Source organism: Urocampus carinirostris, chromosome 8, assembly GCF_059441175.1.
Source record: "Urocampus carinirostris isolate Australia breed hairy pipefish chromosome 8, RoL_Ucar_1.0, whole genome shotgun sequence".
In the NCBI taxonomy this organism is placed as follows: Eukaryota; Metazoa; Chordata; class Actinopteri; order Syngnathiformes; family Syngnathidae; genus Urocampus; species Urocampus carinirostris.
In genome coordinates this window covers 29,028,382-29,053,772 of record NC_142356.1, presented here as the reverse complement: position 1 = coordinate 29,053,772, position 25,391 = coordinate 29,028,382, and the positions used below count along the sequence as shown (strand labels likewise).

Sequence of the window (25,391 nt, the reverse complement as noted above, 5' to 3'; positions counted from 1 at the left end):
CCAGGGTTGGGTAGGGTTACTTTAACTTGATTCCTTTCAATTACTTTTGGATTACTCCAATACCAAATATGCTAATAAAAGACAAAAGAAACTAAATATAGAATAGAATAGAATAGAATAGAATATACCTTTATTGTCATTGTTACAAAATGGGTTAACATATTGTAACAACGAAATTGGGCAAATATGAATATAATGATGACTCACAACACGTGGTAAGCTTTCTCTCCTGGCTTTGATCTCTTTGATCTCCGGCAAAACTAACATAAAATGCAACAGAAACAAAATGAAAATAAATCCAAACAGCTTGCCAACATCATTTTTGCCGTTCCATGTATTCCATTACTCCCCAAGCCTGCACAAAATTTAGTAACTTTATTAAGTAAGTAGTAAGTAGTAACTTTTGCACTAGTGGCAGTTTTTTTTATAGCTTGCCACTCCTTGCACATTTGATCTCTGCACTATTGTTACTTACAGTGTTATTACTTACAGTGTTATTGTTTACAATATAATGGTACTGTGTACCTGACTTGTTAACCGTACTGCCCATCTTGCACATCAGGTTAGCGTCTCTTCTTGCACTATCGGCACTATGGTAAATAACACAATACAGCTTTATTTATATCTGTACACTGAGGAACACTGAGGGAAACTGTGGGAGTCAGATCCATCGACATTTCGTTCTGTATACACGTGTACTAGAATGACAATAAAGTAGATCTGAATCTGAATCTGAATCTGAATCATATTTAGTTTTTTTTTGTCTTTTATTAGCATATTTGGTATTGGAGTAATACAAAAGTAATTGAAAGTAATCAAGTTAAAGTAACCCTACCCAACCCTGGTTACAACCGTACCCACTACCGGGTATGGTTGTAACACTGCAGGTGGAGAGTTGAAACAGTGTGATTTTTACAAATAAGCTTAAGATAGTCCGATATTTAAATAACTTTTTGTTTAATAGAAATATATGACAAGAAGAGCATGGAATAGAAGATAGTGCTTGTGTAATATACTTCCTTTTTATGGACAGCATTGCTAATAAAAGTCTGATAAGCAGTTGTGGCAAACGTATAGTCACTGGGGTGCAACCTTTTTGGGCAATCAAAACTCTGTCTTTCTTTCTTTCTTTCTTTCTTTCTTTCTTTCTTTTTTTCTTTCTTTCTTTTGTTTCTTTGTTTCTTTCTTTTTTAATTACACCATTGTCCTTTTCTGTCCACACCATGGTGCGCTTTCTGATTGCCTCTGTCATTTTTAGCTACTGGAAGCATTGATTTGGCCCTCTCTTTTGCCCGGAAGAAGGATGTAGCATCAGGCCAGGTAGGGAGAGGTGCTAGAAGACTGCCTGTCGGTCACACACACAAGCTTAGACAGTGGCCGAGGATGCTTAGTAAGAGATTAAACGGAGATGTCAAGTATAATGTGAAAATCCATCAATTTGGAAAAATTGTGAAATGAAATGGGAAAGAACCTAAACACTGAATAAGAAGAGCCATTTAATATGTTTTAATATTGTATTCCCATAATGACAGGTGAGGCACAACCTCACCTGCCTCCCTTGACTGCACCTCACTGAAGAGATGTGAGTAGGTTAACCAAGTAGACTCGATTTAAGTGCTGATGTCCTCGATTCATCTCATTACAAAATATATTGGATTCCTAAATGCTGGATCGCGTTAGCTCCCACAAAAAAATGACACAAATATACTGAATTTAGCAAGATAACACGAGTTCTTAAAACAGGTACTCTTTGTGAGCTCCCTCTTGGTTTTGGGTTTTGAATCTGCTCCTTCCACTGTGAGGTGCCATTTAAAATGCTGCCTTTGACAGGTCATGTATAATGTATGGCTGAAAATGGGCTCCGAACTGCCTTCAACGACGTGCTGGGTTCACTCAAGTGTGTCGCTAGATGTGCTTCCGAGGTGCTTAAGACGTCATGAATGATGTATGGACTGGCGGCTCAGAATGCAAATCACCTACAATACCTTCATTACTCGTAATTCTGAAGGTGTGGATAAAGTATGAGCACAAGTCTTCCCACCTATCACAAGGAATGCTCTTCAATGACTGCATGCTCCTTAATGAGTGGAAATGACACTTGTGGAATAAAGACTGCAATTAAAGAAATTTGTCAAAGAGTAATTACGATAATTGGGGAAAGGCGGGTATCAACAAGATTTATTGTGTTGGTGACAGCCGATTTCAAGATGGTTATGATAGTGGTGATTAAGAAAATCAGGAGCCTGAAATGAAATGGATAGTAAATTGCATTCAAATGCAATCCACATTGTTTGTGAATTAAATCTGAGGTCTCAAATACACGACCTGCATCTTGTTCAAATACTCGTAGGTCAAGATTTTTTATTCATTTTACATGATTTGATACCATGAGGCTTACCTAGAGGGAACTGACATGCTTGTCTGCCATCTTGGTGCTACAGGTAGCACGAAAAATCAAAAACCTGTCCTTTTTTCGTGTTAAATGTAGGAAATGTAGAAGGTGAACACTTGATGTGTTTAAAACAGTATTGGGCTCTTAATGTCCTCTTAATGTCAATTAAAACAGAGCATATATGACAGGGGTGGCGAACAAGTTTGACACAAAGGGCCGATTTTTTTTTAACCCAGAGAGTCAAAGAGCCACACCACGCACTGACCGGCATTAGACGTAACCTACGCAGATGATTGGCAATCAGTTATGTGTCCGGAGCAGCGTCAAAACAACAAATCTGCCAAATTGATTTCAAAATATTATTTGTTATTAACTCTGATGGATTCAAGTGTGTTTTAAGAGGGGAAAAAACTAAACATGAAACGAGGCAAAGAGCCACAGTACTGGACTGTCTCAGAAAATTAGAATATTGTGATAAAGTTCTTTATTTTCTGTAATGCAATTAAAAAAACAAAAATGTCATACATTCTGGATTCATTACACATCAACTGAACTATTTCAAGCCTTTTATTATTTGAATATTGCTGATTTTGGCTTACAGCTGAAAAAAACTCAAAAATCCTATCTCAAAATATTAGAATACTTCCTCAGACCAAGTAAAAAAATAATTTTATAACAGCAAAACTAAATCAAACATTTGAAAATGTCCATTGATGCACTCAGTACTTGGTTGGGAATCCTTTTGCACGGATTACTGCATCAATCCGGCGTGGCATGGAGGCAATCAGCCTGTGGCATTGCTGATTATTGTTATTGATGCCCAGGATGCTTCGATAGCGGCCTTCATCTCATTTGCATTTGTAGGTCTGGTGTCTTTCATCTTCTTCTTAACTATACCCCACAAATTCTCAATGGGGTTCAGGTCAGAGGAATTAGCAGGCCAATCAAGGACAGTGATGCCATGGTCAGTGCACCAGTTACTGGTGGTTTTGGCACTGTGGGCAGGTGCCAGATCATGCTGGAAAATGAAATCCTCATCTCCATAGAGCTTTTCAGCAGATGGAAGCATGTAGTGCTCTAAAATCTCTTGGTACACAGTTGCATTTACTCTGGACTTGATGAAACACAGTGGACCAACACCAGCAGCTGACATGGCTCCCCAAACCATTGCTGATTGTGCGAACTTCACACTGGATTTCAAGCAACTTGGATTTTGCTCCTGTCCAGCCTTTCTCCAGACTCTGGCACCTTGACTTCCAAATGAAATGCAAAACTTGCTTTCGTCTGAAAAGAGGACTTTGGACCACTCTGCAACTGTCCAGTGCTTCTTCTCCATAGCCCAAGTCAGACGCTTCTCCGTTGTCTTGAGTTCAGAAGTGGCTTGACCATGGGAATACGGCTATTGTAGCCCATTTCCCGGACACGTCTGTGAACCGTGGCTTTTGATTCCTGGACTCCAGCTTCAGCCCACTGTCTTTGAAGCTCCCCCAAATTCTGGAAGCGGCTCTTCTTCACAATTTTGTTAAGGCTGCGGTCATCTCTCTTGGTTGTGCAGCGTTTCCGGCCACATTTTTCCCTTCCAACAGACTTTTTGTGGATATGCTTTGAAACTGCACTCTGTGAACAGCCTGTTCTTTGAGAAATTTATTTTTGTGTCTTACCGTCCTGATGGAGGGTATCAATGATGGTCCTCTGGACAGCAGACAGATCAGCAGTTTTCCCCATACTTGTGATTTAGTTTACTGAACCAAGCTGAGTGTTTTTAAGGCTCAGGAAACCCTCGCAAGGTGTTTCGAGTTAATTAGATGATTCAGGTGATTAGTTGAATAGCCTACTTGTATACTTTTTCATGATATTCTAATATTTTGAGATAGGATTTTTGAGTTTTCTTAAGCTGTAAGCCAAATTCAGCAATATTCAAATAATAAAAGGCTTGAAATAGTTCAGTTGATGTGTAATGAATCCAGAATGTATGACATTTTTGTTTTTTTAATTGCATTACAGAAAATAAAAAACTTTATCACAATATTCTAATTTTCTGAGACAGTCCAGTATATAGAAAATATGATGAGGCAAAGAGCCGCATTCTTATTGGCCAAGAGCCGCATGCGGCTCTAGGGCCGTGTGTTCGCCACCCCTGATATATAGTCTGCCGTGTGAAACACAAAGTTTTATTTTTGCTTGATAATCTATACTACGTGGTTAAAATGTGAGCACTTTTTTGTAGGAATAAAGGCAACTACCAGACCTTGGTTTCTTCCAATTGTTTTTTAAGTTTACATTTTCCATTTATCTTAAACAATAATATGTAATTTTGTCTTTTTCTAAACATATTTGGTATTGGAGAAATCCAAAACGAATCAAAAGTGATCAAGTTACATTACTGCAATATTATTGGATTCAGATTGAATTACTGATTACGTTTTTCAACAGGTAACTAGTGACTGTATCGATTACATTTTTTAATCAACCCTCCGACCCTGCTAGACACACGTGTGGGTGTGGCACATCAAAGTTATTTTGGTTGGGTAATGTTGGATCCCTTGACCACTAGGGTCTTAGGTGCACCTTTTCCTGTGGTGTCTCTGTGACAAGTACAGCCTGGTGGCACGCATCCCTTTTCAGGCCATACCGCTGCAAAAACCTGACCATGCTGCTGATGCTAATCCTAATCTACACCAACACGAATGCCCTGCTAACTTTTTTTGTTAAACATGGTTTCCTTAGAAACAAAAGGAAGAGAAAAAAGAAGGAAAATATCAGAAAAAAAGCCAGAAAAATTAAAAGAAAGAAACACAGGAAAAAAACTAAATAGAGAACAAAAAGAAAAAGTAACAGCTAGGAAAAAATAAACACAATGAGATTTTTTTAAAAGGGATTAAAATTTTTTTGAGAAAAAACTGGGAAAAAGAAGAAAAAGTGTGTGTTGCATTCAAATAATTTCCAATTGTACCAAGTCAATCTTTTTGCCAACATTGTACTTCCACTAAAAACTGTGATTAAATACAGTTGTGTATCGTGCAACCGACTAAATAAGCCCCCAAAAATGTTAGTATTATGTAACAAAAGATACCAGGAAAAAAAAGAAATGGAAATCTTGTGAAAGAATTGTTGTAAAACGAAATTACGTTTGGAGGCCGTACAACCTTTGCAATAATACATTAGTCAATTCATTCAAAAGTGAAAAAAAAAATTGCATTGCGAGAATTTCAGCAAAATGTAACGTGATGTCAAGTTTTGGACATGTTTGATAATGACTTAGTTGCCACACTTGGGATTGCTGTTGCTCACTGTTGTTTCAAGCGTTGCTCACCGGCTTTGTGTGAACGCTCAGACCTGTGGAAAATTAGCGGGAACATAGGTTGGTAGGTGGCCAGCTGATGGACTCGGGTCCGCGCATCCCCCCACTCAGAGTTTACATGGGTGACATTACAACAGTGACCACCACCGTCCCACTCACCAGGAGGCTTCTCAGAAAACTTGAACAGAACATATGTTTGACTCGTATGAAGATAAAACCAAGTCTTGAAGCATCTCAGTTGTGAAGCGGGTACTTTCAGATTTAAAATTCTTCATTGGAGATGAACCTATCCCAAGAGTATCTATGCCGCCTGTAAAGAACCTTGCGAGGTGGTATAATGCGAGCTTAAAGGACATAGACCGGGTGCAACAAATGTGCAAGGACATCAGCAGTGGCCTACAGTCCATCAACAACATCCATCCTGGAAAACTAAGGCCTGGTTCCGACCTCGAATGCTTTGGCCCCTCGCAGTTTATGAGGTACCAATCTCAACTATGGAGGAATTAGAAAAGAGAGTCACAGGGTACATCAAAAAGTGTCTCAGAGTTCCATCGTGCTTTACCTCCATAAGTCTCTATGGGGATGGCGTCCTCAAGCTTCCCCTCAACAGTCTCACTGTGTGTATGCAAAAACAAGACTCCAGATGACACTGAACGTATCTAAAGACTTAGCAGTGAGCAGCAATGCACAAATCTTGGCGACAGGGCGCAAATGGAGACCGGCAAAAGCAGTAGATAAGCAACAGCTGCCCTCAGACATACTGACATTGTGGGCCATGTCCATCAAGGAAGAGGAGGCTTTGGGGTAACGGCCATCCGCCTGGCTTGGAGTAAGGACTCAGCAACCGAATGAAGAGGGGGGGGGGGGGTGTTAAGGGTTATTGTTCTATCTTCGTTATTCATTATCCATTATCCGTTATCGGTCAGTTCATAATACGCTACAAAGCCTAGGAGCCGGGACACTTACTCTCAGCCAAAAGGCCAAGCTAAGGTCCTAGCCCTAAAGCCTTGTTGCGATCATTGCGAATGCACCGTTCCCGGAGGTACTGCAATACCGGGCCGATGCGTGGAGTGGACAGAGCAAGCTCTTATTCCATCTCCGGAATGCAAAAATCAAAGCTAAAAGGCCAAGCTAAGGAACTAGCATCAAAGCCAAAAGGCCAACGGGTTATTGCCACAATCCTAGAACCACAATATCAGAACCACATGGATAGTACACAATTCTGGAGTAGAGGGATGGTGGTGGACGAAATGGGCTGCCTGGAGGAAGTTGCCAGATGGGCCAAGGTGTATTTGCCAACACAATAGATTGTGCAGTGGTTGGTAACAATCGAAGTTTGATAAATGTGACCCTCTTTTGATTACATGTTGACGCCAACCCTGTTTGAATACAAGCTGATAAACACTTTGATCAATATTTTTCTACCTTTCCTCTGAAAGAAAATGCAAATGTTAATAAGAAAGGCAAATGAAGGAGAAAGTGTGCGTCTATGAAGTTATGCAAATAAGGCTGGCCTGATAAAATGTCTTGCTCCAAATACAGCAAGATGATAGTGTTCACAGTACGACAGGCTGATGTTATGTAAACCCCATGGGGATTTACTGTTCAAGTTAAACTCCATTCATACTTTGATCAACCCCCTCCAAAAAAACACTCCTGTTTGCAAAGGCATAAAACTGGAGGAATACGTCAGGGAATTTGGGAGGAAAGCAGCAAAATAAAAGTACTGTATTTTCACGACCATAGGGCACAAAGTAGTAAAAGGCGCAGTCTCCTTAGCTGGTTCTTTTTCTGTATTTGAGATTACACCGGGGGAACCGCCCCATAGGGCGCGGGTGCCCTCTGCTGCAGCTGTGTTACAACAGCACAATCATACAAGTGTGCATATTTAAAAATGCACCTCCTCTTTTTGGTAAGCTCAAACAACAGTCCCTGCTGACATGTTAGCCAAAGTGTCGACAATCCATTGTTTTCATTAAAATCAGCTGGAGGTTTCTGCGCCACCGTAGACGTGGTCTGGATTGACAAATTACACTGTTTCATGAAACAAAATTACCAAGACGATAACAATAACTTTCAAATTGCTAGATATGCTACAGCATTAGCATTCATGAGTCCTTCCGCAAACGATGCATTGCGTGTGACGTCACGTGTCCTCTTCTGCGCAAGCGGAACATGGTGGTGTTCAAACAGGAAACGCTTAATAGTCACAGGAGATCGCATACAAGTCTCATTTAGTTGGAACTTCAGAACAAAGGTGAGCGACTTCGCTGCTTATGTTCATATTACGCCCCGGAAATATAAATCAGGGTACACTGTTAAAGGGACAATGTGTTTTATTTGATCACTGGATGCTGCTGTGTTGTGTCAGCAACCAAAAACGTGGGCTAAAAAGCACAAGGAAGAATACAAACTACTGAGACTCTGTCACGATCTGGTGTGTTGCCTTCTCCAAATGGCCACAATCAAGTTTGGAACTGAGCACAGAATCTCCACGCACCTGTCCCTAATAATTCTTATCTTTGTCATGTCATCGTCATTTACATTCTACTTCCATCTGTCTTTTGTTTCCATGTCAGGTATTTGTGGTTTGGACACTTTTCAAGGATTAAGACCTGTTTTTGTTTGTGTTTGTTGTTCCTGTTTTTAGTTAATAAACCATCCTTCGTTGACCCAGCGGAAGCGTCCATCTCCTTTGTCCCTTTTTTGGTTTGGAATTGGGCATCCACATGTTTTAAGGGTCTCCACGCACCTGTCCCTAAAAATCTTAGCACTTCGCATATGACTGTTTGGACTCCATTCTTACTTATTACTATGCTACTTCCATCTTCCTTCTGTTACCCAACAGGTTTGGTCTTTGTCTACGGTTTAGACACTTTTCAAGTTTTAAGACCAATATTTTGTTTGTTGTTCCTGTTTGCTTTTTAATAAACCATCCTTTGTTGAGCTCCAGCTTCTACGCATTGGGTCCACCTCTGACATCATGACAGACCACCCCATTTTTCTTTTCCTTTTAATGTCCAACCTTTTTCGGGGTTTTTGTTTTTCAGGTACCCTTAACAGCACTACGGCAGACAATTATGTCAGCTACATTCAGTTGAGGCCTCTTTTATTTAGAATAAATGCAAGTTTTTCAACCTACAAGTATAGAAAATGCATGTTAATACTGTAGTCCATGCGTTTTTGCTTATTTTTTAAAATCAATACTGTTTTCTTAATGAATTATGTTGTTTTACCACTAGAAAGGGCTAGTTGTACACATTGTCCTGATAAGATGAGAGGGGACACATAAAACACTTTATTTTAAATACACTGATTATCTTTTTCTCTTGTGGAAGGGAAAGTCAAACATAAAAGGAGACATATTCTATTGGGTAAGTCATTTTAAAAGACAAAATGACTACCCATTTTGTCTTAAAATCAAAGTTATTGAAGAAGAGATGATTCTCACCTGGAAGTAAGATGCTTGGTTGAAAAAAAACACACGCCTCTTCCAGACAGAGTAACCACTCACAGTTCTGCGCTGGACTTTTTGTGCAGTCACAGACCAGTTGCATAGTAAAAAAGAAAAAGGTTTGCCACCTGAATTTTTTTTTTACTGATGTTTTTTCCCAATGCCGTTCACTTGATAAATGTTAATTGTATCAGAATACTTATTGAGATGAGTACAAATGATCGAAGATATTGAACATTTTAAAGTACATTATTTACTTTGTTTTTCTTATGAAGTTATTTCCCAGTACATTGTAAAACATCTCAAGTTTAAAAATAATGAACTGCCCTAGTTTCCTTTTGATGACATCACACCAACACACATGAGTGTAACATCAAGGCTTAAGAAAATATCCAACAGCAAAGGGGTTTTTGATGGGCGATTTGGGGCAAACTGGAACTATTCAAGTTTTTGAGCATCTTTGTGTGGTGACTATTATTCAGAGCAGCAGTGATGGCATCGATTCATTATTTCTATTTTGTTGCCTCTTGATTGGGCCAACGCGTGAGCTGGAACAAATCCAAAACTAGCATTCATGGACAATTTAGTGTCTTCAATGAACTTAACATACACTTCTTTGGAATGTGGGACAATTCCAGAGAAAATTCACTCCACACAGGAAGGCTGGATCTGAGATCCGAGCTCTGTACCTCAGAGATAACCACTAGGGCAGTATGCCACCTAATCAGTAGAAAATAAGGTATAAATATGTTGAGGTCTTGGAAGTAGTTTGTGTTTCATTTCCCTGCATGTTAAAAGAGTCAGTCTTTTTTGCTCTTTTTGTGGAGGGGTGTCCCGTCCATTTTCGTCCAGGTTTAACCACCAAAGCAGATAGGCCCGACCTGGAATCCGAACTTTTGGCCTGTGTTGCCGAAGTCATTCACTGCCACGTCGAGGATGGGCAACACTAAGGACTCGGGGGCCTCTATTTCCAACACTGTCCTTTCCTGCCCAGAGCGCGTCTAGGACAGAAGCAGCTAATTCAAACAGTGTCTGATTTTTGGGTTAAAGCTAAAAACTTATCAGCTGTGTCCCGCTCACCTGACAGCCATCGTAAAGAGTGCGGACGTAGTTTGAGTTTTGGTGTGTTAGCTCTTCGCCATGGCTGCCGCGGAAGCGGAGCGCGAACCGATGACTGCTGCTGTCACCGTCCCACCAAGCAGCAGAGTTGAGACAGTGGTAGGTGAACGTCTGCCTGGCCGTAATGCTCAGCAGCTTGAGGAAGTTCATCTGCACCACGTGTAATGGAACGCCGTCCACGCCAGAGTACGAAAACTGTGAGGAATACAGGCTTTATCAGCAACAGTTTGGTCAGAAATTTCAATATGTATAGTACTAGGGATGTTAACTATACAGTATATCACATTTTTCAGCCTAGTAACTAAGCTATTGAGTACTTATATAGTAGATACCGAGACTAGTTAGGGATACCAATATTGGAAACATATGACTTATGACCTGCTAGACCTGGGTCCACCTGTACTTACAACCAGGCTTGATGAGCATATTTTTGTAATTTTATTTATTGTCTTCTTTTTGGATTTTACAATTAAGTGTTGTTTAAAATCCACTTTACGATCACCATATTTATGTGATCTTATTCTGAACTAAAACAGAGAATATCCTGGCTTCCTTGCTTAATAAAATACACTTCATGGTTTAGCATTTTATTGTGAGACTACAAGTAACTATCTGACCTTGGCTTCCTCCAATTCTTTTGCAAGGTGAAATTTTTCATTTATCTTAAACAAATTTTAATATTTTATTCACATTATGTGTAATTTGTCTTTGCTTAGGGTATTTGGTCTTGATTAATCCAAAAGTGGTTGAAAGTAATCAAATTAAATGACTGCAATATTTTGGTATTTAAATTATGTTATTGATTAATTTTTTTAACAGGTAACTCGTAACTGTATCTGATTACATGCCATACAAGTAACTCTCCCAACCCTGCTTACAACCACAATCAGAAAATGCAAATTTTCTCCAGAAAATGCTCTTCTTTTCAATTCCATGTCTGGCACAGCAACACGTAGCAGCCCAGCAACATGTATGAAAATTTTGGCAGCCAGCCGACATCCCGACATCTCGCTGTCACACTCAGTAACTATATTCCGTTACAGCAGCAGATGGTGCCATTGCAATAGATTATGTCCAATCTGATCTTGCCACGATCCTGCACTCTGAGTTCTGTTTCTCTGTTTGCTCTTTATCCCTGTTTCTCTCCCTCTAACCTCCTTAGAGCTGTCGTCAGTGGTCTTGATTTTACAGGGCTCATTCCACTTATTGCAACTCGTCCTCGTTCCTTTAATAGTACTTCACCCCCTTAGTTCCTTGTTCGTTGCCTTACTCACCACGTTCCAAGCACCCCAATAACACCGCTATTGTTACCAAATTACTTTTGGACTGTCAACTTCGCCGTTTGGATCTCTGAACCTTTCGCCTATTTCGTAACTATTGTGAGTACTTATACCTTAAAAAGGGTTGGTATCAGTACTTGAAACATTCACTAAGATCACTGTGCACCTCTTTTCCTTTCCGGAATTTACTGTACCAGGTGCCTGGCTTTTCTCCTTTCCAACCTGCCAGTTTAACCTAATGAAAAAACAGTACAATTAGTATATCACAATTCAAAGGATGCTGTGTTTTTTTGTGTGTGTGTAAACATAAAACTGACCGACTGAAACTTTTTGTCCGGGTAAAGACAGGTCTCCCCCTGAGCAGTGAAGTTACAAAACACCTTGAATGCGTCTCGGTGACAGCCCTGGTTGGGGTCAATCCAGTACTCGCCTGCAGGCAAGCAGAAAAATGTTACCAAATTTCTCAGTACGAACTGGTCTGTTTGTATTCAAAATAAATTCTATAGTTCTAAAACAATCTCGAAAATGTAGAATAACCACATCATTTTCTTAAGTTTCTTTGCCAAGACCATCACAACCCTGAACAAGCGCACAATACTGTAAAAAAATAAATGTATTGCCTAAGTATAGAAAGATAAGTATTCATATCCTATTTCTAATCTAATTCTGGAAATATGTTGCTGCTAAATGTCATTGTATTTTTTCCTTTTACTACGACTTGGGCTGGTCTTCAAGTACCACATTGTAAATATTTGCCTATTTATCTTAACATTCTTTTCATGTATTTTTCCCTCTTTTAATTCTTTATTACATGTTTATCCTGGAGTGCCATGACTAATCTCATTGTAATCAATGTTCAAAACAATGTTATCAATGACAATAAAAACAATTCCAATTCTAAAAAAATTGTATCATTTGTTTATACAAGTCCAAGATATTAATTCGTCGATTGAAAAAACTACCTAGAAATATATCCAAGTGGTGGATTAGCCTGTTTTGACTTCAGTGTTTATAGAATGTTGGTGCATATGTAGGTCATCAGACGATTTGTGTATTTCTACCATTGGTAAGCTCTGGACTGAGTAGCCAAAGCTCTTTGCAGGAGCGAGCGGGGCTGTCGTAGGTCCCCTGGGGGGTGCGTAGGCCTTCAACTTCAACTTTCATTGAGGAAAGTGAGGCAAACACCTCCTCCATGCCTTGGTCTTCGCTCTTTTCGCTACTCCAAGCACTCAAGTTGGGCTGATCTCCCTGAAACCACCTCGAATCGTCCTCCTCAATGTCTTCAACTGTCTCTTCCACGCCTTCAAGAACCGCACCGTCCAGAACTTGGGTACGCCTTTGCCATCCTTGATCTGGTAGGGTTGTCTCCGCTGGGAGTCCCTGAGAGTAGTCCACTTTCAGTGTTGAGTTTTTTTTTGGGACATTTTTATTTTTATATTACTCACTGGTGGTCCAGGAGGTCCTGCGGGTCCTGTGTCTCCTCGGGGCCCAATAGGACCCTATGTTCATAAAACCTGTTAGTTCAGGTACTTAGACAATGTCAACTTAGCAAAGACACTTGCCGGATTTCCTTTGGAACCCTTGTCACCGATTGAACCCTGCAATCAAAAAAGGAAGGTACAATCGATCAACATCTCTTCTTACAATGCATATTTCAATATAAGAATTATACCCACCGAAAGACCAGTTGGGCCAGGAGGGCCGTGAGGACCAGCAGGACCAGTGGGTCCCTTGGGTTCAAACACAGAAGAAGTTAAAGTTGGATTGGATGACCAACCAGATTCATATTTTAAATGTCTGAAACTGTGTTTCAAATACCTCATCTCCTTTCGACCCTGGTAGACCCTGGATTCCTGGTAACCCTCTGTCCCCCTTTTCTCCAATGTCCCCAGGGGGTCCAATTAAACCTATGAGGCCACCATGACCCTGCATACGAGGCACAGGACAGGTGAGTTCATGCGGACTGTTTGTCGATATATGCTGTCAATCTTCAATTCACCTTGTCACCAATTTTTCCATGTTCGCCTTTTAGTCCGACTAATCCTGGTGGACCCTGAAAGACTTTGTGTCATAATCCGTAAAGTGAACGCAAATTAAAAAGTGTGAATAAACATATTACCATTGGACCAGGTGGCCCCGACTGGCCTGTTGGCCCAGTTAGTCCTTGCTCACCCTGACACAAAAAAAAGGACAATGATTCACAGATTGCATATTGTTTAAAAATCTTGACTTACAGCTGGACCAGGAATCCCGCTAAGACCTTGTGGACCAGCCTTTCCGGGTTGGCCTTGACGACCAACTGGTCCCCTTTTTCCAATTGGACCCTCAATTCCTGGAGCACCCTGTTATGAGCACAGAAGCACTAACACCTAAAAAGGTGAACTTTCTCCAGTTGTGAATCAAGAAGCGTTGTTTGCTACTGACCTTGTTTCCCTTCATACCTTCTTTTCCATTTTTCCCGGCTTTGCCCAGGTGCCCCTTGGGAAAAAAAACATCTTAGAGTTTCAAAAGTTAGGGTAAAGACCAATCGTTTAATTTGGCAAGTAAGATGAGGTTTACAAAGACAATGAAATGTTTCAGGTTTAGAGTCAAGGTATTGGAAAGTTAATTCTAAGTCAAGGATTTGTGTTTAATGACTTATAACCACGTAAAGACCATGCTTTGGGGGTAGTAGATAAGTTGAGACGTAGCCCAAAAGGATCAAAATCTACACCCCGGTATATTTTAAATCTTGAGTGCTGCTTATTTAGTTTCAACTTAGATTCTGGGCCCAAAAAACATGAACCCACCCTACGGCCAGGAGATCCTGGTGGTCCTGGTTCCCCTTGGGCTCCTTGGGGTCCCTGCAAAGGAGAGAATTGCAAACAAATTCTAGTAAACTATCAGACATCTTTTTATATTTATACATAATTTGCTGATTTTTACACACAGATTTTCCAGGTTCTCCAATATCTCCTTTAGCCCCAGGAATGCCGTCAATACCCTAACAGAACACCAAAAATGACAACATTTGGTTGCGGATGATATTCATTGATGGGTAGAATTTAGGCGAGGAGGTGCATTCACATTGGGTCCAGCCTCCCCTTGCTGTCCAAGGTCTCCGGTGACACCTATAGGACCCTGACAGAAATGCAGTACTATCATTTTACGCATTAATGCTTCATTTAGTGTGGACATTTGAGAGGTTTGTGACAACTCACTGATTTGCCCTTGGCTCCGTCCTCCCCTGGTGTACCCCGGGAACCAGGAGGACCAGCTGCTCCTGGTTTACCAGTATCCCCTTTTTCCCCTTGGTCACCCGGTTCACCCTAAAGGAGAGGAAGTCACTTTTGATAAGGGAAGTAAGTGACTTCGGACAAATAATGAAATATCAATTACGAATACAGGCTCACCATTTTGCCTGAAAAACCAACTGGGCCGGGATCACCAGATTCACCATCTTCTCCCTAAGTGAGAGATTAAATAGCCATGCTTCACATGCAAACCATTAGGTGAGAAGTTATCTGATGCAATTATTACCTTTTCCCCAACCACGCCAGGCTGTCCCACTGTACCCTGCCGACCCATGGGCCCCTGTGTAAGACATTAAAATCATCAGAACCCAGTGAATTACACCGTGTAGGGACAAACATAGAATGTTTTGTACCAGTCCTCCGATTGGTCCTTGAGAACCCGTCGGCCCTTGTTGCCCAGGTGGACCCTAGAAACCATATGTGAATTATTGGGGTTAAATCTACAAGTACAGACACAAGAACAAAAAAAGAAAAGACAACTCACCATAAGCCCAGCATGTCCACTCTCTCCTTTCTCACCAGGAAGGCCTGGCATGCCCTTGTGTCAAAATACATGTCAATCTTTCTGCTGCTGTAACACTACTCCCTGATTAGTAGTGCCTGTGAGCACTTTACCTGTAATCCTATTGGTCCTCTCAAACCCTTCAAACCGCGAAGTCCCTCATCACCTTTGGGTCCGTACATTCCCTGCTGGCCCCGGGGCCCTACCTCCCCGTCTTGACCCTACAACACACAGGAAGTCATCCAAAGGTAGTTCACTATTGTCTACTTTATGTTTTTATCAGCGCACATCTCAACAAGCTGACTCACAGGATGTCCTGGTTGTCCAATGGGTCCTTGAGTACCTACGGGTCCTGAGGGTCCCTATGGAGACAAAGAACATTCAGTCAGATATTATAGTTCTGCCAGTCATGCTAAATGTCAAGTGAAGTGTTACACTCACAGCTTCGCCTTTGTCACCTTTACTTCCTTTTTGACCTGGTCCTCCTTGCTCCCCCTTTGACACACATGCAGTAAGAATGTATGATGTAACCCCTAACACTCAAGTCTTCCTCCTCAGTCATTAATAAATGATTATTAGTTGTGATTTTGTGCTTTTGGAGACAGTGTTATGATCCCAAAAGCGGTACGACGACCAACTTTCACTAAAGGATTACCTTGTCACCATCATCACCCGCAGGTCCTGGAGGACCTGTAGCTCCAGGCATACCCCCAGGTCCCTGCTCTCCATCCTGGCCAGCTGGTCCCAGTGGACCTTTCTCACCCTAAGACAGACATGTACAAATGATATGTTGCAATCTAATAATCATATGACGGATTTAGTCATCAGATATCAGCAAATTTATCACATTTGCAGATTGAAACTTCAACTTTAATGCGTTTCTTTGATTAGTTGCTTCTACCTCTAATGCCTGATTTTACTATGATGTCATGATTATTTGACCTAGTGTATGGGAACTCTGGACTGGTTGCCAGATAAGCCAAAATTAAAACTGATGTCATACAATTATCATGGATCTTAATCCGTCCAAAATCATCAAAAGCCTAAAAAAGCTAAGTCCAAGTTATTACAACAGAAAAGATTTTTTTTCGTGATGTTTTAAAAAACAAAATCTTACAGGCTCGCCTTTTTCTCCCATTGGTCCTGATCCTCCAATGGGTCCAGCTCGTCCCGGTTGTCCAATGGCTCCAGCGGGCCCAGGAGCACCTCTCTCAGCACCAGGCCCCTGCATGATCGCGAATACATACCTTACTTTGATTGCAACTAATGTCAACTTGAATAGCTTTTAAAAAAAATCAGATTGTATACGTAAAAACAGATATTTTAGAAACCAACAATAGCCCTATGAATTAATAAAAAGACAAATACATATTACACGGGGATGGCTTTATGCCACTTTTTCCTACCTATTACTGTGGATTGGTCAATACTATCTTTTATCAATCCAACTAATTTTGTCATTTTTTTTTTAATGCAGAGGTAATATGACTATGATATGCCTATTATGCAACACTCTACGTATCACAACAATGTATCCCGGTCCATTCATTTTATTCTGGATTGGGCTCGATTATCATTCTGTCAATTGGAAGAGGCCATTTCAAATTTGATGTTTCCAATTTTAGGAAAGAAATTATGTTTTTTTGCAAGTATTACTCTTTACAATACCAATAAATAGTGGACTTAAGTGAGAAAAATGTGGTCAGTGTGTAACTTTGGATCCATGCCCCCTCCTCATCCGAATGTAACTCACAATGGCTCCTGATGCTCCATGGGGTCCTGCACTTCCTTTAAGACCAGGAGGCCCCTAAAAACATCAATTAATTTTTAACTGCGGTTGATGGGATGTCTACTGTATGGTAGAGTGACTTGTTTATGTTACCATAACACCAGGAGCACCTCTGCTTCCCCTGAATCCCTTCAGTCCTGGGGGTCCATTCTTTCCCATAGCTCCGGGTAAACCAGGATCGCCCTGAGGATTAACCAACCCACCATATGTAGTCTTGTGTTGCTAAATCTTGAGCAAGAGATTATCGAGGCAATTTCAAAACCTACCTTGCCACCTTCCTTCCCGGCCGTACCAGGTAAACCATGTTCACCGGGTACACCTGGTGTACCTGGGTGGCCTCGGTCCCCTGTGGGGCCAGGCTCGCCTGATTTTCCCTGGAATGCACATATGAAGACTGCCTCAAAAAAATAACAAAGACAAGTCTCCTGGCTGCTAGGTCAATAGGGAAATAAAATGATCAAAAGTGCACACTGTGCTTGGTATGCAGTTGCAGTAGGCCTATCGATGGTGCATTGGGGCCTGACTAAGCTATTGTAAAAGAGAATACTTTGACCAACGTACTTCTCTTCTGTCACAAAATATTGTGAATGTAATATCAACCGCAACTACGTGTCCCTGCTATGACACCAATTTTGTGTACGGTTAAATTACTGGTATTACCTTATACATATTCATCTTAAATTTACAATTTAACTTCTGAGAATTGCTTGAAAGCCAATTTATGTTTATTTGTATAGCCCTTAATCCAAAAAAGTCTCAAAGGGCTGGTCACTCACCTGTGGCCCTACAACACCAGAGGGTCCCGGGGGTCCCGTTTTCCCTTGGAATCCCTGTGGTTAAAAACAAAATGCTCGGGGAAAGCCTCAAGATTCCAATAAAAAGTAGATTTCGTTCTTCAATTACCGGTTCTCCACGTTGACCTGGGTGCCCTGGAAGTCCATCTTTCCCGGCGGGCCCCTTCACAATCGAATCAGGTTGTTTGAAAAAAAAAGTATCGAATTCATGAGAACACAAAAATAAGCAAAATCAACATTTACCATTTTGCACTCTCATCAAACATGAAATTTTCAAAAGAATAATTTAAAGCTGTCATTGTAATGAAAACCAAATAACTCTGTAATGCTATCTCCAAATGATTCATCCTATTGTCTTGAAGTCTGTACCACTCAAAGTCTCCTTTCTTGCAGTTTGCAGCACTATTTTCTTTTCATTCAAAATGAAATAACAATGTTTTGAGGGAATTTACCAATGTTCCTTTGGGTCCAGGCTCTCCACCCATTCCTTGAGGTCCTTGAGGTCCCTTTAAAAAAATGCAATCACTCAACGCTGAGCAGCATTCAGGCTGTTTTACCAAATCAATTATTTATGCTGCCGCTCACCCTCTCACCGCTAGATCCCGGAGGGCCGTCGTGCCCAGAGGCTCCCTGAAAACATTTTCACCCCCCAAAAAAGAGCAAATTAAGTGTGTAGCCAAGGCAACCTTAAGTGACTCCATTTGGTTTCTAAGTGTTGCAATTATCCTCACCTTTTCTCCAGGTTTCCCTGTGGGCCCTCTGGGTCCTCTGCCTCCCCGTGCACCCTGAATAGACATATCAGAGCCTCTGGAATCAACACTTTACTAATATTAATCAATAATATGGAACATTTTACTGTGATTACTATAGTAGTATTTGTTTATTGACTTTATGAACAATGTTTGTTTTTCCTCTTTAATTTGTAGCTATTTATTTTTATGGTGAAAATTTGTATTCTGATCCATATCACTACTCATTGCACACAGACAAATAATCTATAACAGGTAACATTCCATTAAACATTGATTTTAGTGTAAAGAACTATCTATGTTTAGGATAAAACATATTGCAATCTGTTATTGGTTTATTTATATAAATGTTTAACAATTGAATGTATGTACAATTAACAACAACACTAAACATTTTTTGAAATTATGACCAAATAATGGTTTGTTTTCTAAAAATGTATCAAAAAATGTATCTGAATATTACTTATGTCATTATTCAGAACCAACTTAGATGATTTTAAATACTTATGGCAATTACATGGAATTTAAAAATCTTAACTGAATTGAAGATGGATACATTTTTTCTTGAGTTCCTATGCATTTGAGTGTTTTTGTTTCTAATGTATTCCTGCAAAAATAAACAAACACAAAACCAAACAAACAAATACAATTAAATAAATGAATAAAAAAAAAAATCAACTTTACCAAACTAAAGACCAAAATTCTTTAGCTGGCAATTGGAGGATATACAGATTAGGAAACATTTTGTCATCAGTAAGGAAGTATTCACTTGTGAATCAATACAAAAGTCTTGTTGGTGAGTTCAGGTGTACTTAAAGTGCCATTCCAGTAGGTGTTATACTTACATTTGGGCCTCGCTGCCCTGCACTTCCTGCTTGTCCAGTGGGACCCTTCAAACACAGAACAGGATGTTAATGGGATCATCGTTGACACATTTAATGGGTAAAAATCTTCATCTCATCTCATCTCATCTCATCTCATTAGCCGTACCGCTTATCCTCATTAGGGTCGCGGGGTTCTCATTGGCCGTACCGCTTATCCTCATTAGGGTCGCGGGGGGCTGGAGCCCATCCCAGCCATCTCCGGGCAGTGGGCAGGGGACACCCTGAACTGGTTGCCAGCCAATCGCAGGGCACACAGGGACAGACAACTCATTCGCTCATTCACACCTAGGGACAATTTGGACCGGCCAATTCACCTGAAATGCATGTTTTTGGAACGTGGGAGGAAACCGGAGTGCCCGGAGGAAACCCACGCAAGCACGGGAAGAACATACAAACTCCGCACAGGAAGTCTGGAGCTGGATTTGAACCCACAACAGGTTCCCATGACATGAACTGTGCCGCACAAGCCGTGCTGCCCGGTAAAAATCTTGTTATTCATTTTTTATTTTCTTGGACTCACTTTTTTGCCTTTCTCTCCGGAACCTCCGAGTGCACCAGGAAAGCCATCAGAACCCTGTGACAAGATTCCAGGTCATGTTTGTTATTCTTGATTGCATTGCAATAAAATAGTAATGAAGTTACCTTTGGTCCGAGTCGCCCTGGATATCCTGGCAAACCAGGTACTCCTAATTTTCCCTGATAAACAGCATCACGTTTTAAAACTCTTTGGAAACTTGACGCATATATGAAACTTCAGTTCATCCCAGGCAGAAATTTTGATTAAACATTTTGGGAAAATCTTAACAAAAAAGTGTAAACATGTATGGAAGAAATATACATTTTAAAGATGATATCATTACTATTGCACACTATACCTTCTCTCCAGCGATGCCCGAGGGTCCCGTGTCTCCCATTTGTCCCATTTGCCCTTTGGGTCCTTCGGGGCCATCTTCCCCACGTGCACCTTGAGCGCCATTGTCACCGCTGTCCCCTTTGCCACCCATCTCGCCCTTTGCTCCTGGGAAACCGTCCTCGCCCTGAAAGAAGAGAAATGTTAGTGAGAGAGTTGGCAATCATGGAGATATTATGGATGAACATCACCTTCTCGCCTTTGCTGCCTTTCAGTCCTCGGATCCCATCACCTCCCTGATCAATATGGAACATGATCATCATTTACATTTGAAGGAACTTACCATTTATTTCCATGACAAATTAATAAACAATGTTTATCTATTAATTCATCCATTTTTTTGAAGCTATCGTTCTCAACCCAATGATTTTATCATGCCTGAAAAGCAAAAATCCACAGGATGGGAACAATTCTCATTTTACTTTTTTTCCATGCAATATTTGCGTTTTTAGCATGGATGCAAATATTTCAACCTTGACTCCTCGTTGTCCAGGATATCCGACTGGTCCCTGTATTCCCACAGGACCCTTCAACGAGAAATGACACGTTTCAGCAAAACATTTTACCAGCCCGGATAACAACACTTGAAACTAGTGCCCTTATCTTACCGGCAAACCTTTTTCACCAGGATTGCCTTCTCGTCCGGGATGACCCTGTAAGTGAGAATGCATATTATACAGGGGTGGGATGAGTAGCCAAATACTTTACTCAATTAAAAGTACTGTTACTACAGAAAAATAAAACTCAAGCAAAAGTAAAAAGTAGTCATCCAAATAATTACTTGAGTAAAAGAAAAAAAGTACTTAGTGAAAAAATTACTCAGGTTCTGAGTAACTGTAGCAATGACTCATTTATTGATTTTTTTAAACAACCATTCAATCGGATCATCAAGTCATCGAAATCCATCCAATCAACAATAAATTACGTTGAAATCTAAAATATATTAAAGTAATCAATGTCAATTCACGTACTTTAATAAAAGATAATATTCCAATAGTATAAATCAAATAAACTAATTAAGTACAAGTAGCACCTGTAAAGCCCAAGTACTTTTTTAACAGGCTCTGCAGGGAGAACAAGCTAGCCCAGGGGTTGGCAACCAAAAATATTGACCCCCCAAAAATTGTCAGGAAACACAAAAAACTAAAAGCCTTACATAAGCTTTGTAATAAATGCAACATATGCCGTATGTACTGTATATAAAGTATATTAACTTATTGTCAAAATGACTTTGTTGGATGCAGCATATCCTGTGGAGAATGACCTGCATAATTTGTTGTATAATACCGCCTAAGGTTTAATAATGTATTAGAGAATGTTTGATTGTTTTGATAAAATTTAAAAAACGCAATTAAGAAATCTAATGTTTGATGTCGTTTTATTTTAAGGATTGGAAAAAAACAACAACAAAGGTGCACAATGTGCTCCTTATCTGTCCAATAATAACAGTGCAATAAAATGTATCATGCATTTATAAAAATAAAATATCAACCTTTTTAAAAGGTATAGTGAAAAAAAAAATCACATTAATACACCTTAAGTTACAGTTTTTTTCTCTTTTTACCTTTGTGCTCTACGGCCGATCACACACCCACCGTTTTGCTTTAAAACAGCCCTTCAAACGGCTCTCAATCAGGGGACACCGAGGAAATAAAACAAGTGAAGAACTTGCAGAAAAGCTCGTATGTACGCAGAGATTTAAGTTACTTAGTAACGGCTTCAATGTCGGCTAATTTAGCGGAGTAAGAGTACAGTTTGTTCTTCACATATCTACTCAAGTAAAAATAAAAAGTTTAGTGATTTAAAAATACTCCCAAAAGCACTAAATGTCTCAAAAGTTACTCAAGTAAATGTAAAAGAGTTAATGTAAGTCGTTACTACCCACCCCTGATATAATACAATTAAAATGATAGACAAATGGGTCTGGTTGTTTTCGTAACCGATTGTTCTTCGAGTGTTTTTTTTCAACTTACTGGAGGGCCATCATTGCCAGGTAGACCATGTGCCCCTTTCTTTCCTTGCGGCCCCTGACACACAAAATTTAAGAAACAAAACGTGACATTTTCCTGAAGTGCTCAACTGCATTCATCTTTCCTTAGTTTTACCTTCTCTCCAGGCATCCCAACTAATCCCTGAGGACCAGGAAAGCCCTGAAGGAAGCCGAGAATATTCATATTTTAGGAATCTGACATTTTGGAGGGTATTCTGATCCTATTTTTATCGTACTTATACCTGAATTCCTGGGTTGCCTTGCATACCTGGTGCACCAATTTCTCCAGGGGCCCCCTAAAAAAGTCTCACACACACACACACACACACACACACACACACACACACACACACACACACACACACACACACACACACACACACACACACACACACACACACACACATGGTAGCAGACTCAAAAAAACGGGAACTTCTTGCTCCAGATGAGGCTAAAATGATTTGAAATACTCACAATGTTACCCTTTGAACCTTGAACACCATCGATTCCACGATGGCCCTGTGATAAAAAAAAAACAAACAGATACATGCAATTAAAAGTGCATTTTGATCTATGTCAAAGTGTTTTTGGCACTCACTGACTGTCCTGGGGGTCCCGGACGACCTCTTGGGCCATTGTTACCTCTGGAACCCTGTAAAACAAAACAATTTTAAGTCTTCCTGAGGTAAATAACTGCAACCTTTACGAGCTTTGCAAGTATTTAATTCATTGTGTGAAATTCCATTTTGGGAGAAAAGAAGTATTTAGATGCATGTGACCACTCACAGCATCACCCGGTTGTCCTCTTGGTCCAGGTGGACCCTCAGAACCCTATTAATACCAGCAACAAAAGCATTAAAGACATCCAAAGAATATGAAAAACCATCAACACTAAAGGTTTTACTTTTTCTCCCGGCTCTCCAGCAGGGCCTTGTGGTCCTGGTTTTCCCCTCTCGCCCTGAGGAAGTATAGAAAATTATGATTGAATTCATTTCAACATTTTATGTCTTTTCACAATAAGACCCCAATCAATTAATGTCATAGTAAGAGTTCACGTGCAATGGTGGTTACTGCTGTTTTGAGTAGCATCAAAAGACACTTTTTTTAGCAGCATTATGTAACAAAATGTTATGGTTTTAACTGAATATGTACTGTAAATGGACTGGCATTAAACTCTGTTCTGTAAAGACCGAAATTTGTACACCTTTCATTTGTTGACTGATAAAAATGACGTACTTCACTGAGTCACACTTACTTTATGACCCATGTCTCCTGGCAGACCTGGCAGCCCATCAAAGCCTCTATCGCCCTGCAAGAACAAACCACTTTAGATTGAGATTATGATGTGCCACCAAGTCGCTTTTGCAACTCGCCTTGACCCCCGTCTCTCCGATGTCGCCTCGTCCGCCATCAGCCCCGGCTCGTCCCTGACAAATAAACAAGCAAACATTACCCTCCATGTGCGACGCACATAGATACTGTACATGCAAATAAAAGCATTGACGCACCCTTTTTCCAGGGCGTCCATTTAGGCCTGGAATGCCAGGGGCTCCTGTTGAACCCTAAGTGTGACCACTGTGTTACGATCAAAAGGAAAGTGTTACAATGACAACTTGCTCATACTTACAGAAGGGCCTGTTTCTCCATTGCTTCCCTTCAGGCCGGATGGACCCGGAATACCCTGATGGACACACATACAATAAACCTGTTAAGCAAATCATTTAGTGATTGTTGTTCTGTTTTTCTGACAATAAAAACTGATTATTACTTCTTTGTTCATGTAGCTTAAAAAGGGGTGAATGCTAAGTTGATCATTTACTATGGACACCTGCAAAGAAGTTTGCTGAAGATGCCAGGGTACTTGGTTATTTTGACTATTATCGGGCAGTTTTTTGTCATTATCGTTTCATTTTGACGATTGTGCACTTTTCACATAATTGTCACTATTGACCAATGATTTTGCTGTTCTTTGAAGTCCCACACCCCTTTGTAACCTAGGAGATGTAATTAAAAACAAAAAGTAATCCGAGGGGAGTGTGCGGCGCCCTTTAGAGCAGATTGGAATATGCATCTTGAGGGTTTTTGTGGTACGGTCATCTCTTGTATTCATTACAAGTTAAAAATTCAGTGATGTCTTCTCTCCTTATATTTAGTGTCCTCTAAACTATATACTATGTGTGTGTGTGTGTGTGTGTTTGTGTGTAAATTCCTAAATAAGAACTTACAAGTGGTCCCGGTCGTCCCCTAAGCCCCAATGGACCAGGAGGACCCTTCATTGACAACTATGAAAAGAAAAAAAAATTGTTTTAAAAAGGTAACAGTTGCTGATTCTTTTTTTCCATTGAGGTTTTACCTTTGCCTGCTGCATGATGGCCTGTGCTTGAGCCTCTTGCGCAGAAATGGTTGCTGATTTTTCACCACCAGCACCCCGAAACTGCACACAAATAAACAAAAACTCAAAATGATTTCCTCATTATTTTAAGTCTCTTTACGTCAAATAAAAACCATAAACTAGAAAAAACCAACATTTCCAACACCCCGAAAACGCGAAGACATAGAGTATTTCCAACATACAAGCAGATTAACGGTAGTCCTTATGTGGATGGCCACATAGTTTTTTTCTTATGTGATTATGTAGTTCAATTGTTTGGAAACTGATAACATATTGCTACGACTCATAAAACTAAACTTAAGACTGAAATATGTTTAATAACTTTTGGTTTGATTAAGCTGTTTAAGATTGTTTCAAATAAATCAAATAAGTTAAAAATCTTGCACATAATTTTGCAGTTTGAAATTATATTATTTTCTTATTTAATAAAAAAGAAAGCAGAGAAAAATTATAGTAAAACCGAGAAAAAAACGTTAAAATTTTCAAAAATGCAGAATTCATACCGGTATCCTATATAACCTCCAGAGCCATGGTGACCACAA

General features: G+C 40.2%; 1 protein-coding gene and 1 pseudogene across 1 annotated transcript; both read right to left on the bottom strand.

Moving 5' to 3' along the window:
* Positions 1-6,713: 6,713 nt before the first annotated feature.
* On the bottom strand, positions 6,714-6,864 carry LOC148361535 (U2 spliceosomal RNA; annotated as a pseudogene).
* Positions 6,865-8,056: 1,192 nt separating this feature from the next.
* Positions 8,057-24,738, bottom strand: LOC148361534 (uncharacterized). The gene is made up of 53 exons (XM_088342234.1): positions 24,683-24,738; positions 24,085-24,138; positions 23,966-24,019; positions 23,831-23,884; positions 23,713-23,766; positions 23,362-23,415; positions 23,244-23,288; positions 23,056-23,109; positions 22,932-22,976; positions 22,700-22,753; positions 22,573-22,617; positions 22,441-22,494; positions 21,076-21,120; positions 20,941-20,994; positions 20,659-20,703; positions 20,433-20,594; positions 20,200-20,253; positions 20,078-20,131; positions 19,519-19,563; positions 18,656-18,709; positions 18,510-18,554; positions 18,377-18,430; positions 18,034-18,087; positions 17,907-17,960; positions 17,397-17,504; positions 17,224-17,313; positions 17,095-17,148; positions 16,459-16,566; positions 15,997-16,104; positions 15,783-15,836; positions 15,650-15,703; positions 15,455-15,562; positions 15,324-15,377; positions 15,193-15,246; positions 15,066-15,119; positions 14,939-14,992; positions 14,747-14,854; positions 14,613-14,666; positions 14,476-14,529; positions 14,336-14,389; positions 13,971-14,024; positions 13,781-13,888; positions 13,666-13,719; positions 13,546-13,599; positions 13,365-13,472; positions 13,223-13,276; positions 13,109-13,144; positions 12,992-13,045; positions 12,608-12,926; positions 11,864-11,976; positions 11,713-11,781; positions 10,228-10,461; positions 8,057-10,148 (listed from the first exon to the last, which is right to left on the bottom strand). Exons 1-53 carry the CDS (start codon positions 24,731-24,733, stop codon positions 10,002-10,004), a joined length of 3,912 nt encoding a protein of 1,303 aa, XP_088198360.1. The 5' UTR covers positions 24,734-24,738; the 3' UTR covers positions 8,057-10,001.
* Positions 24,739-25,391: the final 653 nt, after the last annotated feature.